The 17638-nt window shown below is 36.3% G+C and overlaps 1 protein-coding gene across 4 annotated transcripts in view; it reads left to right on the top strand.

Annotated features, from left to right (window-relative positions):
• The window catches only part of SETD2 (SET domain containing 2, histone lysine methyltransferase), a 158538-nt gene that overhangs the window by 105306 nt on the left and 35594 nt on the right, over positions 1–17638 (top strand). For 3 of the 4 annotated variants that reach the window (XR_012129494.1, XM_036991512.2, XM_036991511.2), the window contains 2 exons: positions 7316–7496; positions 12453–13122. Coding sequence is in view for 2 of the 4 variants with exons in the window: in XM_036991512.2 (XP_036847407.2) it covers positions 7316–7496; positions 12453–13122 (851 nt within the window). In the remaining 2 variants the exon portion in view is untranslated. The remainder of the gene's footprint in view (positions 1–7315; positions 7497–12452; positions 13123–17638) is intronic. The other variant, XR_012129495.1, reaches the window with a different exon arrangement.

Below are 17638 nucleotides of genomic sequence, written 5' to 3'. Positions count from 1 at the left end.
AACAGTGCCTCTTTGCCCCCTGTCCTTGCCCTCTGTCCACCTGGGAGCTCCCCAGACTGTGTGCCTTTGACAGTGACCAGTCTTCTAGCATGGCCTCAGCTGGCAACCACACAGTAGACCCCCTCAGCCCACACCCTGGGAACTTTGGTACCAGGATATGCATATGTGATGCTCACTTGGCCTCTGGCCTGCCAAAACCACTAGGCACACATACTCTACCCAGGGGACCTTCCTATACAAGACTAATCCTTCCAGGCTGGGAGAGGTAGCCCTTTCAACTAATTCACAGAATCAAGCACAGAAAGTCAAACAAAATGAGGACACAAAGGAATATGCCTCAGACGATAAAAAGATAAAACTTCAGGAAAAAAAAAAACTAAGTGAAACAGTTAAGCAATCTACCTCATAAGGGGTTCAAAACAGTGGTTATAAAGATGCCTAGCAGACTTGAAAGAAGAATGGATGAGCTCAGGGAGGACTTCAACAAAGAGAAAATCTGTAAAAGAACCAATCAGAGATGACTACAATAAATGAAATAAAAAATACATAGAATAGAGCATGCAGAAGAACAGATCAGAGACCTGAAGACAGAGTAATGGAAAGCACTGAAGCTCAACAGCAGTAAGAATAAAAGAACAGAAAGAAAGGAAGATATGTTAAAGGAGATTTGTCATAATTGCATTATAGGAATCCCAGAAGGAGAAGAGAGAGAAAGGGTTGGAAAACTTAAGAAATAATAGCTGAAAACTTTCCTAACCTAGGGAAGGAAACATCCAAATCCAGGAATCACAGAGAGCCACAGTAAGATGAACCCAAGGAGGTCCATGCCAAGACACATAATGATTAAATATCAAAGAACAAAGACAAAAAATATTAAAAGGAACAAGAGAAAAGCCTCAAGTTACCTAGAAGGAAAACTGTCAGCTGATTTTTTTTTTAGCAGAAGCTCTACAGGCTGGAAAGGAGTGGCATAATATATTCTGAATGCTGAAATAGAAAGACCCTCAACCACGAATACAGCAAGGTTATTATCACCCAGAATTGAAGGAGAGATAAAGGGTTTCTCAGATAAATGCAGGTTAAGAGTTCACCACCACTAAACTAGCCTTACAAGAAATGTTAAAGAAGTATCTTTAAGAGGGAAAGGAAAAGGCCATACATAGCTAGAAGCAAGAAAATTATGAAAGTATTTCACTAGTAAAAACAAACAGATAACAAAAGTAATAGATGAATCACTTAAAAGTTAATGTGAAGGTTAGAAGCAAGAGTAGTAAAATCAAACTACTACTAAAAATTAGTTAATGGGAATCACTAAATAAAAGATGTTAAAGGAGACATGATGTATATAAAACAAAGAGGAGGTGTTAAAAATGTAGTGCTATTAGAATGCATTCAAATTTAAGTGACCGCTAACAACATAGACAGCTATATATGTAAGACATCATATGTAAACTACATGGTCACCACAAACTAAAAACCTATGACAAATGCAAAAAAAAAAAAATAGAAAGGAATTCAACCATAAAACAAGTCATACCCACAAAAAAAGACTGTAAAAAGAGACAAAGGTTATATAATGATTAAGGGCTCAATCCAGCAAAAAGATTTAACAGTTATAAATATCTATGTACCCAAGAGTGGAGCACCTATATATATAGTGCAGATATTACCAGACATTAATGGAGAAATTGACAGTAATACAGTAATAGTAGTGGATTTTAACACCCCATTTATATGGGTGTTATCCAGACAGAAAATCCAAAAGGAAAGGGTGGCTTTGAACAACACATGAGAACTAATAGGTATGTATAGAACGTTATAGAATTCTCATTCTTTTCAAGTGCCCATAGAATATTCTCCAGGATAGATCATGTGTTAGACCACAAAACAAATCTTAATAAATATAGGAAGACTGAAATCATACCAAGCATCTTTTTTGACCATGACAATACAAAACTGGAAATAGGTTACAGCCCCTCCCACTGAAAAAAATGGAGAAAACACAGACGTGAAGGCTAAACAAGGTGCTGCTAAATAACAATGGGTCAGTGAAAAAATTAAAGAGGAAATTAAAAACACTTGAACAGTGAAAATAGAAACACAGCAATGCACATATTTTGGGATGCTGCAGAAGCAGTTTTAAGCGGGGGGGGGGGGGCATTTATAGTGTTACAGGCCTATCTCAAAAAACAAGAAAAAACCCTAAATCTAAATAAACTATACCTAAAGGAACTAGAAAAAGAACTAACTAACAAATCCCAAAATTAGTAGAAGGGAAATAGTAATGATCAGGGCAGCAATAAATGAAATAGAACCTAAAAAAAAAATACAAAGGAACATGAAACTAATAAAACTAAGAGCTGTTCTTTGGAAAGATAAACAGAATTGACAAACCTTTAGCTAAACTCATCAAGAAAAAAGAGGACTCAAATCAGACATGAAAAAAGTTAAATTTGACACCACAAAAATACAACTATAAGAGATTACTATAAAAATTTGTATGCCAGCAAATCAGACAACCTAGTAGAAATGGATAAATTTCTAGAAAACATGCAATCTCCCAAGACTGAACCAGGAAGAAATAGAATATAAACAGACTGATTACCAGTAATAAAATCAAGCAGTATTCAAAAAACTCGCAACAAACAAGTATCTAGTACCAGATGGCTTCACAAAAGAATTCTGCCAAACATTCAAAGAAGAATTAATGCCTATCCTTAAAATACTCCCAAAATTGAAGAGGAAGGAAAGCTTCCAAATTCATTCCATGAGGCCAGCATCACCTTGATACCAAAACCAAAAAAGACACTGCAAAATAAAATTACAGACCAATATCCCTGATGAGCATAGATAGAAAAAATCCTCAACAAAATATTGGCAAACTAAATTTTAAAATAACATTAGAAAGTACATTCACCATGACCAAGTAGGATTTTTTCCAGGGATGCAAGGATGGTTCAACATTGCAAATCAATCAGTGCAATACACCACATTAACAAAAGGAAGGATGAAAACAATATGGTCATCTCAGTAGATGCTGAAAAAGCACTTGACTAAATTCAGCATCTATGATTAAAACTCTTAACAGAGCAGGTACAGAGGGAACATACCTCAACATACAAAAGAACATACATGACAGACCTGCAGCTAACACTGTACTCAAAGACAAAAAGCTAAAAGCTTTTCCTCTAAGATGAGGAACAAGACAAGGATACCCACTCACTGCTTTATTCAACATAGTACCAGAAGTCTTAGCCATAGCAATTGGACAAGAAAAAGAAATGCATCCAAATTGGTAAGGAAGAAGAAAATTTGTCACTATTTGTAGATGACATGATACTATATATAGAAAACTTTAAGGACTCTGCCAAAAAACTACTAGAAATAAAACATGAATTCATGAAAGTTGCAGGATGCAAAATCAATGTGTAGAAATCTGTTGCGTTTCTAAATGCAAATTATGAATTAAGAAACCAATCATATTTACAATTGGCATCAAAAAGAATAAAACACCAAGCAGTAAATTTAACCAAGGAGGTGAAAGACCTGTGCTCTGAAAACTATAAGATACTGATGAAAGAAATTGAAGATGACATGAATAAAAAGAAAGGTATTCCATGCTCATGAATAGGAAAAATTAAGACTGTTAAAATGGCCGTATTGCCCAGAGCAATCTACAGATTCAGTGTAATCCCTGTCAAAATACCAATGGCAAAACCACACACACATACATTAAAAAAAAGAATGAAATAGCCCAAGCATTCTTGAGAAAGAAGATAAAAAAAAATGGTCAATTAATACATGACAAAGGATGTAACAATATACAATGGGGAAAAGAGTCTTCAATAAATGATTTTGGGAAAACCGGATAGCTACATGCAAAAGAATGAAACTAGATCACTGTCTTACACCATACTCAAAAATAAGCTCAAAATGGATTAAAGACTTAAATATAAGACCTGAAACCATAAACCTCCCAGAAGAAAATTTTAGGCAGTAAACTCTTGAACATTGGCATCAGTAATTGTTTCCTGGATATATCTCCTCAGGCAATGGAAATAAAAACAAAACAAGTGGGATATCAAATTAAAGAGCTTTGGCACAGCAAAGCAAACCACCAACAAAATGAAAAGACAGTCTACTGTATGAGAGAATTTATTTGTAAATGATGTATCTGACGGGGTTAATATCAGAACATGTACAGTTCAACACCAAAAAAAAAAATAGTAATCCATATAAATAATATATGATATGTTTATAATTACCCAATAATCCAATTAAAAATGGGCAGAGGACCCAACACATTTTTCTAAAGACAAACAGATGGCCAGCAGATACATAAAAAGATGTTCAACATCACTGAACCTCAGGGAAATGCAAATCAAAACCACAGTGAGATATTACCTTGCACTGGTCAGAATAGCTAGTATCAACAAGACAAGAAATAACAAATGTTGGTGAGGATGTGGAAAAAAGGGAACTCTTACACACTGTTGGTGGGAATGTAAATGGTGCAGCAATATGAAGATTTCTCAGAAAAAAATTAGAAATACCATATAACCCAGCAATTCCTCTTCTGGGAACTTACCTGAAGAAAATCTGAAAAGATATATGCATACCTATGTTTATCACAGCATTATTTATAAGAGTCAAAATATGAGAGCAACCTAAATATCCATCAATAGATGATTGGATAAAGAAGGTATAGTACATATATACTTACAGAATATTACTCAGCTGTAGAAAAGAGTGAAATTTTGCCATTTGTGACAACATGGATGGATCTAGAGAGTACTGTGCTAAATGAAATTAAGTCAGAAACATAAGTACTGTGTGATTTCACTTACATGTGGAATCTAAAAAACCAAACAAACTGAAGTAGACTCATAAATACAGAGAACAGACTGGTGGTTGCCATAGGGGAGGGGGATAAGGTATAGGTGAAATAGGTGAAAGGAAAAAAATTAGTTAAAATGTTTGATGTCTTGATCATGCAATGGTTACATGAGTGTATATACACACACACACACAAAAGAAGTTATTACTGAACAGATAATAGAGAAAGCTCTATGGTATTCTGGTTTCTGAGCTTTAGTTATTAACTGTTAATTGTTTTCATTATTAATTAGTTATTAACTGTTTCCAACATACTTTACAGATTAAAGCAGTGGGTCAATTATGGTGGCTGTTGTCAGTCTCGAGCCTCTCCAGCACTGACCCATTATCAGTAGAGTGAATGAGGAGGCAGTGTGATCATGTTTTTGGTCTTGTCTTTTACTTTGGACATGAAAAGATTTTTACAGTCTTAAATCTTACTGGTGTAACCTTATGGATTAAAACCTTGTGAGGTGCCCTTTGCATCATTGTTGTGTCTTTTATATATTTTTAATTTGACTGGTTTAGTCTCTTCATAGCCAGATAGCCTATTTAGGGCTGCAAAGAATTCTTCCCATAAGAAAGAAGGCAGGGTTGTGCAGTACCAGTTGGCAAAAAAATAGTGGCATTGCTGTAGACTTGATCATCAGAGGCTGCCTTCTCTAGGTGCACTGAGTTAAAATCATTAAGCAAAATAGGCAAAGCTTAACTACTTTATGAGGGTTTTGCCCCAATAATTTGCAAGTATCTACTCTGGTATGGCCCTCCAAAAGATGCCCTCTGACTGTTGTCTCTAATGGATGACTGTATAATCTTGGCAGCCTTTTGAGTGCCAACTTTGTCCCTCCCTCACATATGAGACACCTCCCTCAACCGCATGTCAGTTCAAGGCTTTTGTATTAAAGATACTAATAATGCAAGCCTGGCTTCTGTGTTACCCCTCATTGTCAAGCATTAGAAAAGCTTAGAACTTTAAAAAATCATAAGAACTGTGAAATGCTTTGGGAAATAGGTAACATAGCTTTACCCACATTTTATCATATAAAAAAAAATCAGCCTGAATAAATAGAACTTCTACCCCACATATTCTAAGATCTAGAGTTAGAATATGATATGAACTGTTGGTATGATTCCTTTTCTTATTTTACTAGGATACAGTGGAATGTATCCACATTTTAAGGAAGTTGATACCAGGGCAAGGAACATCATTTTAAGGAGGAAATAGAGTAGTCATAGCCAATCTGGATGAAACTAGATAATAGTACTTCACAAAAGGATGTTGTGATAATAACTTGTGAGCAGGACCAGTTTTAACTACAACATTTTCTACCAGCATGTGGTATAAATGAGTTCTGTTAGCTTCTTACTGACAAATACTCATATATGGCTATGGATTAATAAATGTTTTGCAAATAGAGTTTTTGGCCAACTAAAAGGAGAACTAGAAGAACAGCTCATGCAAACCTAACCCTACTGGTAGGGAAAAGACAGCTGGTAGCGATTATCTGAGATAAGAAATCTTTACTTGGAAAAAGAAAAACCAATGAATGTTTATTGAGAATCTGCTCTGTGCTGTGAGAGATATTTTGTAAGAAACTCTTTCCTCATAAAGAGAGCAATCTGACTAATCAGAAAGCAGTACAAACATATACAAAGCAACAGCATATAATATCAGTCAATTCTGATTGAAATGTTCAGTAGTGAGACTTAGACTTCTTAGGGAGATGAGATACTAGGAGTGAAGTGGTGAGTGAAAAGCAGAACTTAGAACAGCCCTTTGGAGCAGAGGCGATGGAATTGGGGCAGGGTAGCACAAGTGAGAACCATTCTAGGTAGAGAGACCGAGTGAAGGTTAATAGTACCATTTTTTACTTGGAAGCTGACATTAGTTTTTTTTGAAGATGTAGCTCTCTAATTTTGATAACTTCCTGTGTCATCACCTATTATCACCTGTGTTTGAATATTTTCCTTTTGAAATTATAGTTCATACAAAGTTGTTTGATCTTTTTTTTTTTTTTTAATTAAAGAGACATTTCTTCTTGAGGCTTAACATGCCAGGCTGCTCTTCTACAAATTGTAAATACACAGTTACAGGGGCAGTGGAAAACATTTACATTTTGAATTGATAAGCAGGCTGCCTTGCTAAAGGTAACGGGAACATCTTGCATGCATGTGCTCCATAGAACTTGTTAGAAATGTTGAAGACTAGGACTGAGGCTTGGTGGGGAAAAGCAGAGAAGAGCATTCATAGAAGAGATTTTCAGTAAATAGAGTGCACACACACACCAGACCTAGCGTCTCATCCAAATTCAGGACTGGATATATGAGAAAGGAGTCCAGAGATGGATTTGTTGAATAGAAATTTTACTGCACAGTTGACGTACTATCATGATGTAGAAAGGCCTACCAAGTAAATTTTTTAAAAACCCTTTTCCCGTAGTAACTGAAAGAGGAAGGGATGCTGTTGTCTTCAGAGATCAAACAGCTGCCCCAAAGACTCCTAACAGGTCAAGAGAGAGAGACCCAGACAAGCAAACTCAAAGTAAAGAGAAAAGGAAACGAAGGGGCTCCCTCTCACCACCTTCTGCCTATGAGCGGGGAACGAAAAGGCCAGATGACAGGTAAGTGGCCTGTGTGAGTTATTCTCTTTCCTGAGCAAGTCAAAAAGTGCCCAAATCATATACTTCTGATTTGGGGCACCTAGAGGTTTTGGAATAAGTAGATTCTCTTGATAAGAGTATAAAACTTCAATGATAAATATTGAGATAGAGTCTCTTTTGATAGTAGTAATAGCTGTGAAGACTAGTAGATTTTTGGTACTTGAGTTGTTTCTACTTGATAACATTTAAATGCTATTTGTGGAACCAAGTTTTTTTCTTTACAAGGGAATGGAAGTTTGGTGGAAGATAACTCTCCAAAGATAATGATAATTCTTCCAAACTCAAAAGAGTTTTGTTTTCTTTTGAATTTGTGCCCTACCAGTCAAAATGCTGATTGATTCCTGTGTTAGAGGCTGTCTTTGTCAGGCTGACAGAAAAGCAGGCCACTTAATCACCTTCTGGAGACTAGGAAACATTTCAAAGCATTTCTTTTGAAACTTTTTCAAAAATTAGATAAACTTGTCAGAATTTTTCATTTTTGGCTCTCAGGGTATATAATAATTCATCATGATTTTAATTGCATTCCCCTAATTGCTATAGATTGAACATCTTATGTTTATTGGCCATTCCTCTTTCCTCCTCTGTGAAGTATCTTTTCATATGTTTATTTCTAAGTCATTTGTCTTTCTGAGTTTTAGGAATTATTTGTATATATTCCAAATGTAATTCTGTTGATTTTTTTTTTTTTTTTGATGGCTTGCGTTTTGGCTTTTTTGTGTCTTTAGATACACGGAATTTATTATGGTGTAATAGAATGTGTGAACTATATTGTATGTTTCCTTTATACTTATCCTGTTTTAAGAAATTATTCCCTACCCTTGAGGTGATGATTTTTTTAAAAGACATTTAAATCCTTAATCTACTGGGAATTAATTTTTGTGTATGTTGTGAGATAGGTAGGAGTCTGATTTCACTTTTTTTCCAGAGAGAATACCTAGTTTTCCCAGCACCATTTACCATCCACTTTCTATTGATCTGCAGTACTGTCTCTTTCCAACAAGTTTCCATATGTGGGAGGATCTGTTTCTGGGTTTATAATGATGGTGGCTTATATTAACTCTTGATACCAAGTATGGCAAATCCCTAATTGGCCTTCCAGATGTAATGGCTTTTCTCAAACTTGTTCTTCCTTAAAATTGGCTTGTCAGGTTTCTCCCACCCCCTCCACCCCACCAACGATAAGATTCTGAGGAGACTTGACATTTCTACAGTTTTGAGTGTTTCTGCATTCAGATTGAGTATTGAATATAGTCTAGTTAGGTCTTCTTTAATATTTTTACTGAAGAGTAAGTTTTTCATTAATCTCGGAAATTTGTAGTTTTCTTCAGAAAGAATTATATGTCTTTTGGTGTGTTTATTTCTGAGAACCACCTTAATTTTTTGTACGTTTTCAGTTTGTTGCTGGTGTTTAGAAATACAGTTAACTTTTATATGTTGATCTCATGTTTGGCAATCATAAGAAATTCTTACTAATTTCGGGACTATAGATTTTTTTGCCCCCTTTTTATAAATCTTCATCAACAGTCAGTATCATATGAATTTGTTTTGTTTTTCCTTTCTAATCCTTTTGCCTGTTTTTATTTTACTAGCAAAACCTCCAATACATATCACAGAATGACCTTGGCAAATGATTTCTGCTCATGTTTTTATTTCCTTTCACTATTTTAGGTTTATTATATTTTTAAAAATGTCTTGATTGGAATAATTGGGATTTTAAGCTCATTGTTCTTCAGCATTTTTCTCTTCTAATAAAAGTGCTTAAAGATTTAAATTTCCCTGTAAGTACTGGTTGATCTACTCTTGATAATGCAGTTTCATCATAATCTGGTCCTAAATACTGTTGATTTTCGATGTGTATTTAAATTTCTTTCTGTTAAATTTCCAAATGCCATTAATTGGTTTGTATACCAGTTTTTAGACTTTTTTGATACTTTATAGTCTCTTTTGTGAGATATTACGTATGCTGTTTTTGTGTTGATAGGATTTAACTGTTACATCTTTCTTCCTTTCACTTCCAACTTCTCTTGTTTTTGTTTAATTCTTTGTGGCAGATTTTTAACTAGTTGTTTCAGTAGTATCTAAAGCTAATCACTATCTTGAACAGCTTTAAGTACTTTAATTCTGATCATTCAGCCTTCTTAATTCATGTGCTATTATTGCCCACTATTATAATTATTTCTTGCCCCCCATAAGTTATTAATTTTTGGTCCACAAACTAATTTATTTAGTTTACATTTACCAGTATCTTTTTTCTTTTTTCCTTTTTATCTCAGACCTTCCTTTAAAAGGTTTCTTTTAGTGAGTTTTCTATTCATGATATTTCAGTTTTGTCTAGAAAGCCTTTCTCATTCTTTTGCATTGCACACCTTCAGTTTTTAGTCAGCTTTATTTAATTAGCAGATACAAGTTACTTACAGTAAAATTCACAGTTTTAAGTATATAATTTAATGAGTGTTGTCAAGTACATACACTAATGTAGCCACCACCATAGTCATGATATAGAACACTTCCATCATCTCACAAAACCCTCTGTGACCCTTCATAGTGCTCAGTCCCTTTCTCCAAGCCCTAGTTCTTGGCAACTACTGATGTACTTTCTGACCCCGTGGTTTTGTCTTTTCCAGAATGTCATATATATAGTATCATACACCATATAGTATTTAAGTCAGTTGTCTTCCATTTAGCATACTGCATTTGAGATTCACCCATGTTATGTGGTGTCTCAGTTGTTCTTTTTTTATTGATAAACTATTATTATAAACTGTAGTTTGTTCATAAACTTATTAGTTGATAGGTGTTTGGATTGTTTTCATATAGTTTTTGTGATTATTACTTCTATGTACATGTCTTTCTGTAAACATATTCTCTCATTTTTGAAAGGAAGTTTTGCTGAGTTAGCAGTTCCTTTTAACTGCTGATTTTCCTCAGTTTTGTGGCTTCTCTCACGGAACTTGTTGATCTGATTGTTGTTTAAATAATCTGGCTTTTCTCCTGCCTTGCCTTTAAGATATTCCCTTTGTGTTTGGTGTTCTGCAGTACCACTGCCATGTGTTAGATGAAGATTTCTGTTTTCTTTTATTTGGTTGAAATTCATTGAGCTTTTTGAGTTTGAAGAGTATCTTCCAAGTTACTCCTTCCCATCAGATGTCATCTCTGCTTAACCATACCATGGACCTCAGGGGCACTTAATGGAATTGAATGTTGGATTATTTCTTGGCTCATGATGCTTATCATTTCTATAAATGGACTTCTACCTATTTATATTATAATATAATAAGCCTTGGAAATCCTGGCATAAAAGCTAGAATCTTAACAGTCATATAAATCTAGCTATGTCATTTCTTCCCCTACCTTTACTACTTGAGATAACTGTCTTGCATCCTGTGTTCATTATACCCTGGCTTTCCTGTTTTAAAATACAGTTTTATGTCATCTAATATATATTTCTTAAAAATGTATTAGTTTTTAACTTTATGAAAAGGCTATTTTTCTGTATTTAGTTTAAGAGTACTTTGTTTTCACTTGATATTGCTAAGATTTATCCATAATAGTTTATTCCTTTTCATTGTTGTGTAATATTTTGTTAAAAAGCTTTTTCTATTATGTACAGTGTTATTGTGACCTTATTTTGGTATACATGTGCAAAAGTTTCTGTTGGCTGTATAGGTAGGATTGCTGAGTTGTCAGTTAAGTTCATGCTCAATTTTATATGATAATTTTTAATTTTGGTTTCTTTTTCCTTTCTAGATGCTTCATGGGGTTCTTATTCAAGTCTGCTTGATAATATTTTATGGTCCTATTCCTTAGTCATATTTTTAATGGTCCCTTTCCCTTGTATTTCATTTAAAATGTTAAACACTAAATACCTCTTAAAGTTTGTGTTGGATAATTCCAGTATCCACAGTCTTTGTAGGTCACTTCCTCTCATTCGTTTATATATATATAATTTTATTTTTTAATAAACTCATATTCCTTAGAACTTTTATAGGAATTCACTGAGGCCTGGATTTAAGGTACACTCTTCTATACACTGTTTGCATTTGTTTCTGCCAGGCAGCTAAGGGTACTACCATCCCACTAACACTTTAAAGGGAATTTTCAGACTGAAAATTTTTAGACCATACATTTTTTATTGTTTAAGTGTTATGCCCTTGTTCACGAAGCTGTTATTAGATGTTCCTTTGCAACAAAACATCTTGAAAATAGTTGTTATTATTTATATTTTTTCCAAGAGCACTTTCTCAGAAGTTTGATTCTCCCTGTAGAACTTCACAAAAGAAATCTTTTAAGTTCTCAATTCTCTTCTAGTGAGTTAGAGCTGATGGTTTTTTGTGGGCCTCTTGGGGATACTTGTCAAAACCATCACAGGGTATTTGACTGAGTACTGAGATGATATACTTGGTATTGCACAGAGAGGAGTGTGTGAATATAACTTCCCATACTTAAATGTGTGTATACTCATCTTTCATTTAATTATCCTGTGTTAATATTTGTTATAAGTGTGTGTGGTCAGACATAATCCAATTCTGTAGCTTTTATTAGGATATTTTGATTGTTGTTTCAGTTTCAGGATCTGTAGTTATAGAACTGCCCCTGTTATAGATGGGGGATGTAGGGGTAGGGATCTAAGTAGAAGAATCTACTTAGAATGCTATATGTATCTTTAATTTGAAATCTTAGAATCTGAGAATAAAGATGAAGTTACTAATTTCATCTAAGTGTCTTATTTCCTTGGGGTTCTCTCCTATCTGCAAATCTCCTTAAGTAATTTTGAGTGTGATTTTTTTAACCAGTATTAAATTGAATTTGGTGTGTGGTTAGTGGTTTAGTATTGAGTGACATAGATTTATTAGTGCTTTGATTATATCTATGACTTAGGGAAAAACTTTTTGTGGTACTCTTATTGTTTCTTTCTAGATATGACACACCAACGTCTAAAAAGAAAGTACGAATTAAAGACCGCAATAAACTTTCTACAGAGGAGCGTCGGAAATTGTTTGAGCAAGAGGTGGCTCAGCGGGAGGCTCAGAAACAACAGCAGCAGATGCAGAACCTGGGAATGACGTCTCCATTACCCTATGACTCTCTTGGCTACAATGCCCCTCATCATCCGTTTGCTGGCTACCCACCAGGTTATCCCATGCAGGCCTATGTGGATCCCAGCAACCCTAATGCTGGAAAGGTGCTCCTCCCCACACCTAGCATGGACCCTGTATGTTCTCCTGCTCCTTATGATCATTCTCAGCCCTTAGTAGGACATTCTGCAGAACCCCTTGCTGCCCCTCCACCTGTGCCAGTGGTGCCACATGTGACAGCCCCTGTGGAAGTTTCCAGTTCACAGTATGTGGCCCAGAGTGATGGTGTGGTACACCAAGACTCCAGTGTTGCTGTCTTGCCAGTGCCAGCCCCAGGCCCAGTCCAGGGACAGAATTACGGTGTTTGGGATTCAAACCAACAATCTGTCAGTGTACAACAGCAGTACTCTCCCGCACAGTCTCAAGCAACCATATATTATCAAGGACAGACCTGTTCAACTGTCTATGGTGTGACATCACCCTATTCACAGACAACTCCACCAATTGTACAGGTAATGAATTTCTAGATATTTAATGACATATTAAATCTGATGCAAGGAGGAAATCCTGCAAATGATCACTTTTATATGTTCAGTTGGCCCTTGAACTAACATGGGTCTGAACTGTGCAGGCCCATTTATACATGGATCTTTTAAAATACATTGGAAAATACTTTGGAGATTTGCAACAATTTGAAAATTTTTCTCTAGCTTATGTTATTGTAAGAATAGGTGTATAAATACATATAATGTACAAAGTACATGTTAATCAACTATTTATGTTACTGATAAGGCTTCTGGTCAGTGGTGGGCTATTAGTACTAAAATTTTGGGGGGAGTTTTTTACTTTAGGGACTAAGCAGCCCTAACCCCCCCATTGTTTAGGGGTCAGATGTACTAGTTATCTGCTCTATTATAAATGACTCTAAAACTTAGCAGCATAAGACAAGTATTTACTGTCTCATAGTTTCTTGGGTCAGGAATTCAGAAGCAGCTTGGTTGTGTGGGTGGTTCTGACTCAGACTCTTCATGAAATTACAATCAAGCTGTTAACTAGGGCTGTAGTCATCTGAAGGCTAGATAGGGGATGAAAGATTCACTTTCTTGCTCACATGGTTGTTAATTAGTCTGTGTTTCTTACTGCCAAATGGACCTCTCAGTAGGGCTGCTTACAATATGCCAGCTGGCTTCCTGCAAAGGCAAGTGATCTAAGAGAAAATGACTTTAGGATTACTCCTCTCCTTTTTGCTTATAGGGAGTGAAATATATACGATTTATTCTTCTCTTTCCTTGTGAAGGGAGAAGCCTTTGTCATGGTAGTTGAATTAGAAGATGGCTTGCCCTTTTTTTCCTTTAGATCCAGCTTATATTTTTATGCCTTACATGTTTGTCATCATGAAGTTTGCCAGAGTGACTCTAATGTACTGAGCATAAGGATGTTACTATGGTAGGAAATAGTTATGTTAAATGTAAAAGTTAAGAGCTTTCTGACTTTATATTTCAAAGTGTATTTTTTTTTGTTTTTTTAATCAAACGTTTTTCTGTAAGACGAAGCAAGACATTTTAAGCTTAAAAAAATGTACACAGGGAGAAGCCAAGATGGCGGCAAGAGTAGGGCAGCAGAAATCTCCTCCCAAAACCATATATATTTTTGAAGACACACAAATACTACTATTCCTAAAAGAGAGACCAGAAGATACAGTACAACAGCCAGGCTACATCTACACCTGCAAGAACCCAGCGCATCACAAAGGGGGTAAGATAAAAGCTGCAGCCCAACGAGACTCAAGCATGCCCCTCACCCCAGCTCCCCAGCAGGAGGAGAGGACTTGGAGCGGGGAGGGAGTGGGAGCCCAGGACTGCTAAATACCCAACCCTAGTCATCGCACCGGGAGCGCAGACACACAGTGTGTGGTGTGCTGGATACTAGGAAAACAGAACAGTAAAATCTGCAAGCGGATTCCCCATAGCTGCCGCCCATGGGACAAAAGAAAAGCAAGTGCTTTTTGAAAGTCTGAAAGGGACAGGAGCCTCACAACTGGACGGAAGCATCCCAGCACACTCAACCCAGCAGCTGGGAGTCCTGGGAAGTCCAGGCACCCTAACCCCCTGGGTGGCAGAGCAGCTCAGAGGTCCCTCATGGCAATAAACAGCCTCCTTCCCATTCCCCCTCTGGCGTGGCCCCTCTGGTGGTCTCAGCAGAGAAGCAGTCTGAGACCGGCCACACCCACAACTGCACAGGGCCTCCTCCACAGCCGCCTGGGCCAGACTCAGAGACACACACGCCAACTCCCCACAACTACCTCTATCGCCATGAAAAGGCAGAAAAATTTGATCCAGACCAGAATCACAGAGACAATGCCTGAGAGGGAGTCTGGGGAGATAGATTTAACCAATCTTCCTGAAAAAGAATTAAAAATAAAGGTCATAACCATGCTGATGGAGCTGCAGACAAAAATGCAAGACCTAACGGATAAAGTTCGGAGGGAGAATACAGAAATAAAACAATCTCTGGAGGGACTTCAAAGCAGAGTGGACAAGGTGCAAGAGGTCATTAATGTAATAGAAATCAGAGAACAGGAACACAGAGAAGCTGACGCAGAGAGACATTAAAAGGATCTCCAGGAATGAAAGAATTTTAAGAGAACTGTATGATCAATCCAAATGGAACAGTATCTGCATTATAGGGGTACCAGAAGAAGAAGAGAGAGAAAAAGGGATAGAAGGTGTATTTGATGAAGCAATTGCTGAAAACTTCCCCAAACTGGGTGAGGAAATAGTTGCTCAGACCACGGAAGTGCACAGAACTCCCAACAGAAGGCACCCAAGGAGGACAACACCAAGACACATAATAATTAAAATGGCAAAGATCAAGGACAAGGACAGAGTATCAAAGGCAGCCAGAGAGAGAAAAAAGGTCACCTACAAAGGAAAACCCATCAGGCTATCATCAGACTTCCTGACAGAAACCTTACAGGCCAGAAGAGAATGGCATGATATATTTAATGCAATGAAACAGAAGGGCCTTGAACCAAGAATACTGTATCCAGCACTATTATCATTTAAATATGAAGGAGGGTTTAATCAATTCCCAGACAAACAAAACTTGAGGGAATTTGCCTCCCACAAACCACCTCTACATGGTATTTTAGAGGGACTGCTCTAGATGGAACCACTCCTAAGGCTAAATAGGTGTCACCAGAGAATATAAAATCACAGCAAAGAAAGCAGACCAAACAAATACTAACTGAAGGCAAAAAATAAAGTCAACTACCCACAAAAGCAGTCAAAGGAAACACAAAAGAGCACAGAATAAAACACCTAACAATAAGACTGGAGGAGGAATAGAAGGGAGAGAAATAAAGAATCTCCAGACAGTGTATATAACAGCTCAATAAGTGAGCTAAGTTGGCAGTAAGATACTAAAGAAGCTAACCTTGAACCTTTGGTAACCATGAATCTAAAGCCTGCAATGGCAATAAGTACATATCTTTCAGTAGTCATCCTAAATGTAAATGGACTGAATGCACCAATCAAAAGACACAGAGTAACAGAATGGATAAAAAAGCAAGACCCATCTATATGCTGCTTACAAGAAACTCACCTCAAACCCAAAGACATGCACAGACTAAAAGTCAAGGGATGGAAAAACGTATTTCAGGCAAACAACAGAGAGAAGAAAGCAGGGGTTGCAGTACTAATATCAGACAAAATAGACTTCAAAACAAAGAAAGTAACAAGAGATAAAGAAGGACACTACATTAATGATAAAGGGCTCAGTCCAACAAGAGGATATAACCATTATAAATATATATGCACCCAATAGAGGAGCACCAACATATGTGAAACAAATACTAACAGAACTAAAGGAGAAAATAGAATGCAATGCATTTGTTCTAGGAGACTTCAACACACCACTCACTCCAAAGGACAGATCAACCAGACAGAAAATAAGGAAGGACACAGAGGCACTGAACAACACACTAGAACACATGGACCTAATAGACATTTAAAGAACTCTATACCCAAAAGCAACAGGATAAACATTCTTCTCAAGTGCACATGGAACATTTTCCAGAATAGACCACATACTAGGCCACAAAAAGAGCCTCAGTAAATTCAAAAAGATTGAATTCCTACCAACTAACTTTTCAGACCACAAAGGTATAAAACTAGAAATAAATTTTACAAAGAAAGCAAAAAGGCTCACAAACACATGGAGGTTTAACAACATGCTCCTAAATAATCAATGGATCAACGACAAAATTAAAATAGAGATCAAGCAATATATGGAAACAAATAACAAAAACACAAAGCCCCAACTTCTGTGGGGCGCAGCGAAGCAGTTTTAAGAGGAAAGCATATAGCAATCCAGGTCTATTTAAAGAAGGAGGAACAAACCCAAATGAGTAGTCTAAAGTCACAATTATTGAAATTAGAAAAAGAAGAACAAATGAGGCCTAAAGTCAGCAGAAGGAGGGACATAATAAAGATCAGAAAAGAAATAAATAAAGTTGAGAAGAATAAAACAATAGAAAAAAATCAATGAAACCAAGAGCTGGTTCATCAAGAATATAAACAAAATTGATAAGCCTCTAGTCAGACTTATTAAGAGAAAAAGAGAATCAACACACATCAACAGAATCAGAAACGAGAAAAGAAAAATCATGACAGACCCCACAGAAATACAAAGAATTATTAGAGAATACTATGAGAATCTGTATGCTAACAAACTGGAAAACCTAGAAGAAATGGACAACTTCCTAGAAAAATACAACCTTCCAAGTCTGACCAAGGAAGAAACAGAAAATATGAACAGACCAATTACCAGCATTGAATTTGAAGCAGTAATAAAAAAACTACTAAGGAGCAAAACCCCCGGGCCAGATGGATTTACCACAGAATTTTATCAGACATACAGAGAAGACATAATACCCATTCTACTTTAAGTTTTCCAAAAAATAGAAGAGGAGGGAATACTCCCAAATTCATTCTATGAAGCCAACATCACCCTAATACTAAAACCGGG

Source organism: Manis javanica, chromosome 3, assembly GCF_040802235.1.
Source record: "Manis javanica isolate MJ-LG chromosome 3, MJ_LKY, whole genome shotgun sequence".
Lineage (NCBI taxonomy): Eukaryota > Metazoa > Chordata > Mammalia > Pholidota > Manidae > Manis > Manis javanica.
The sequence above is the reverse complement of the archived record's forward strand: the minus strand, read 5'-3'. Positions and strand labels throughout refer to the sequence as shown.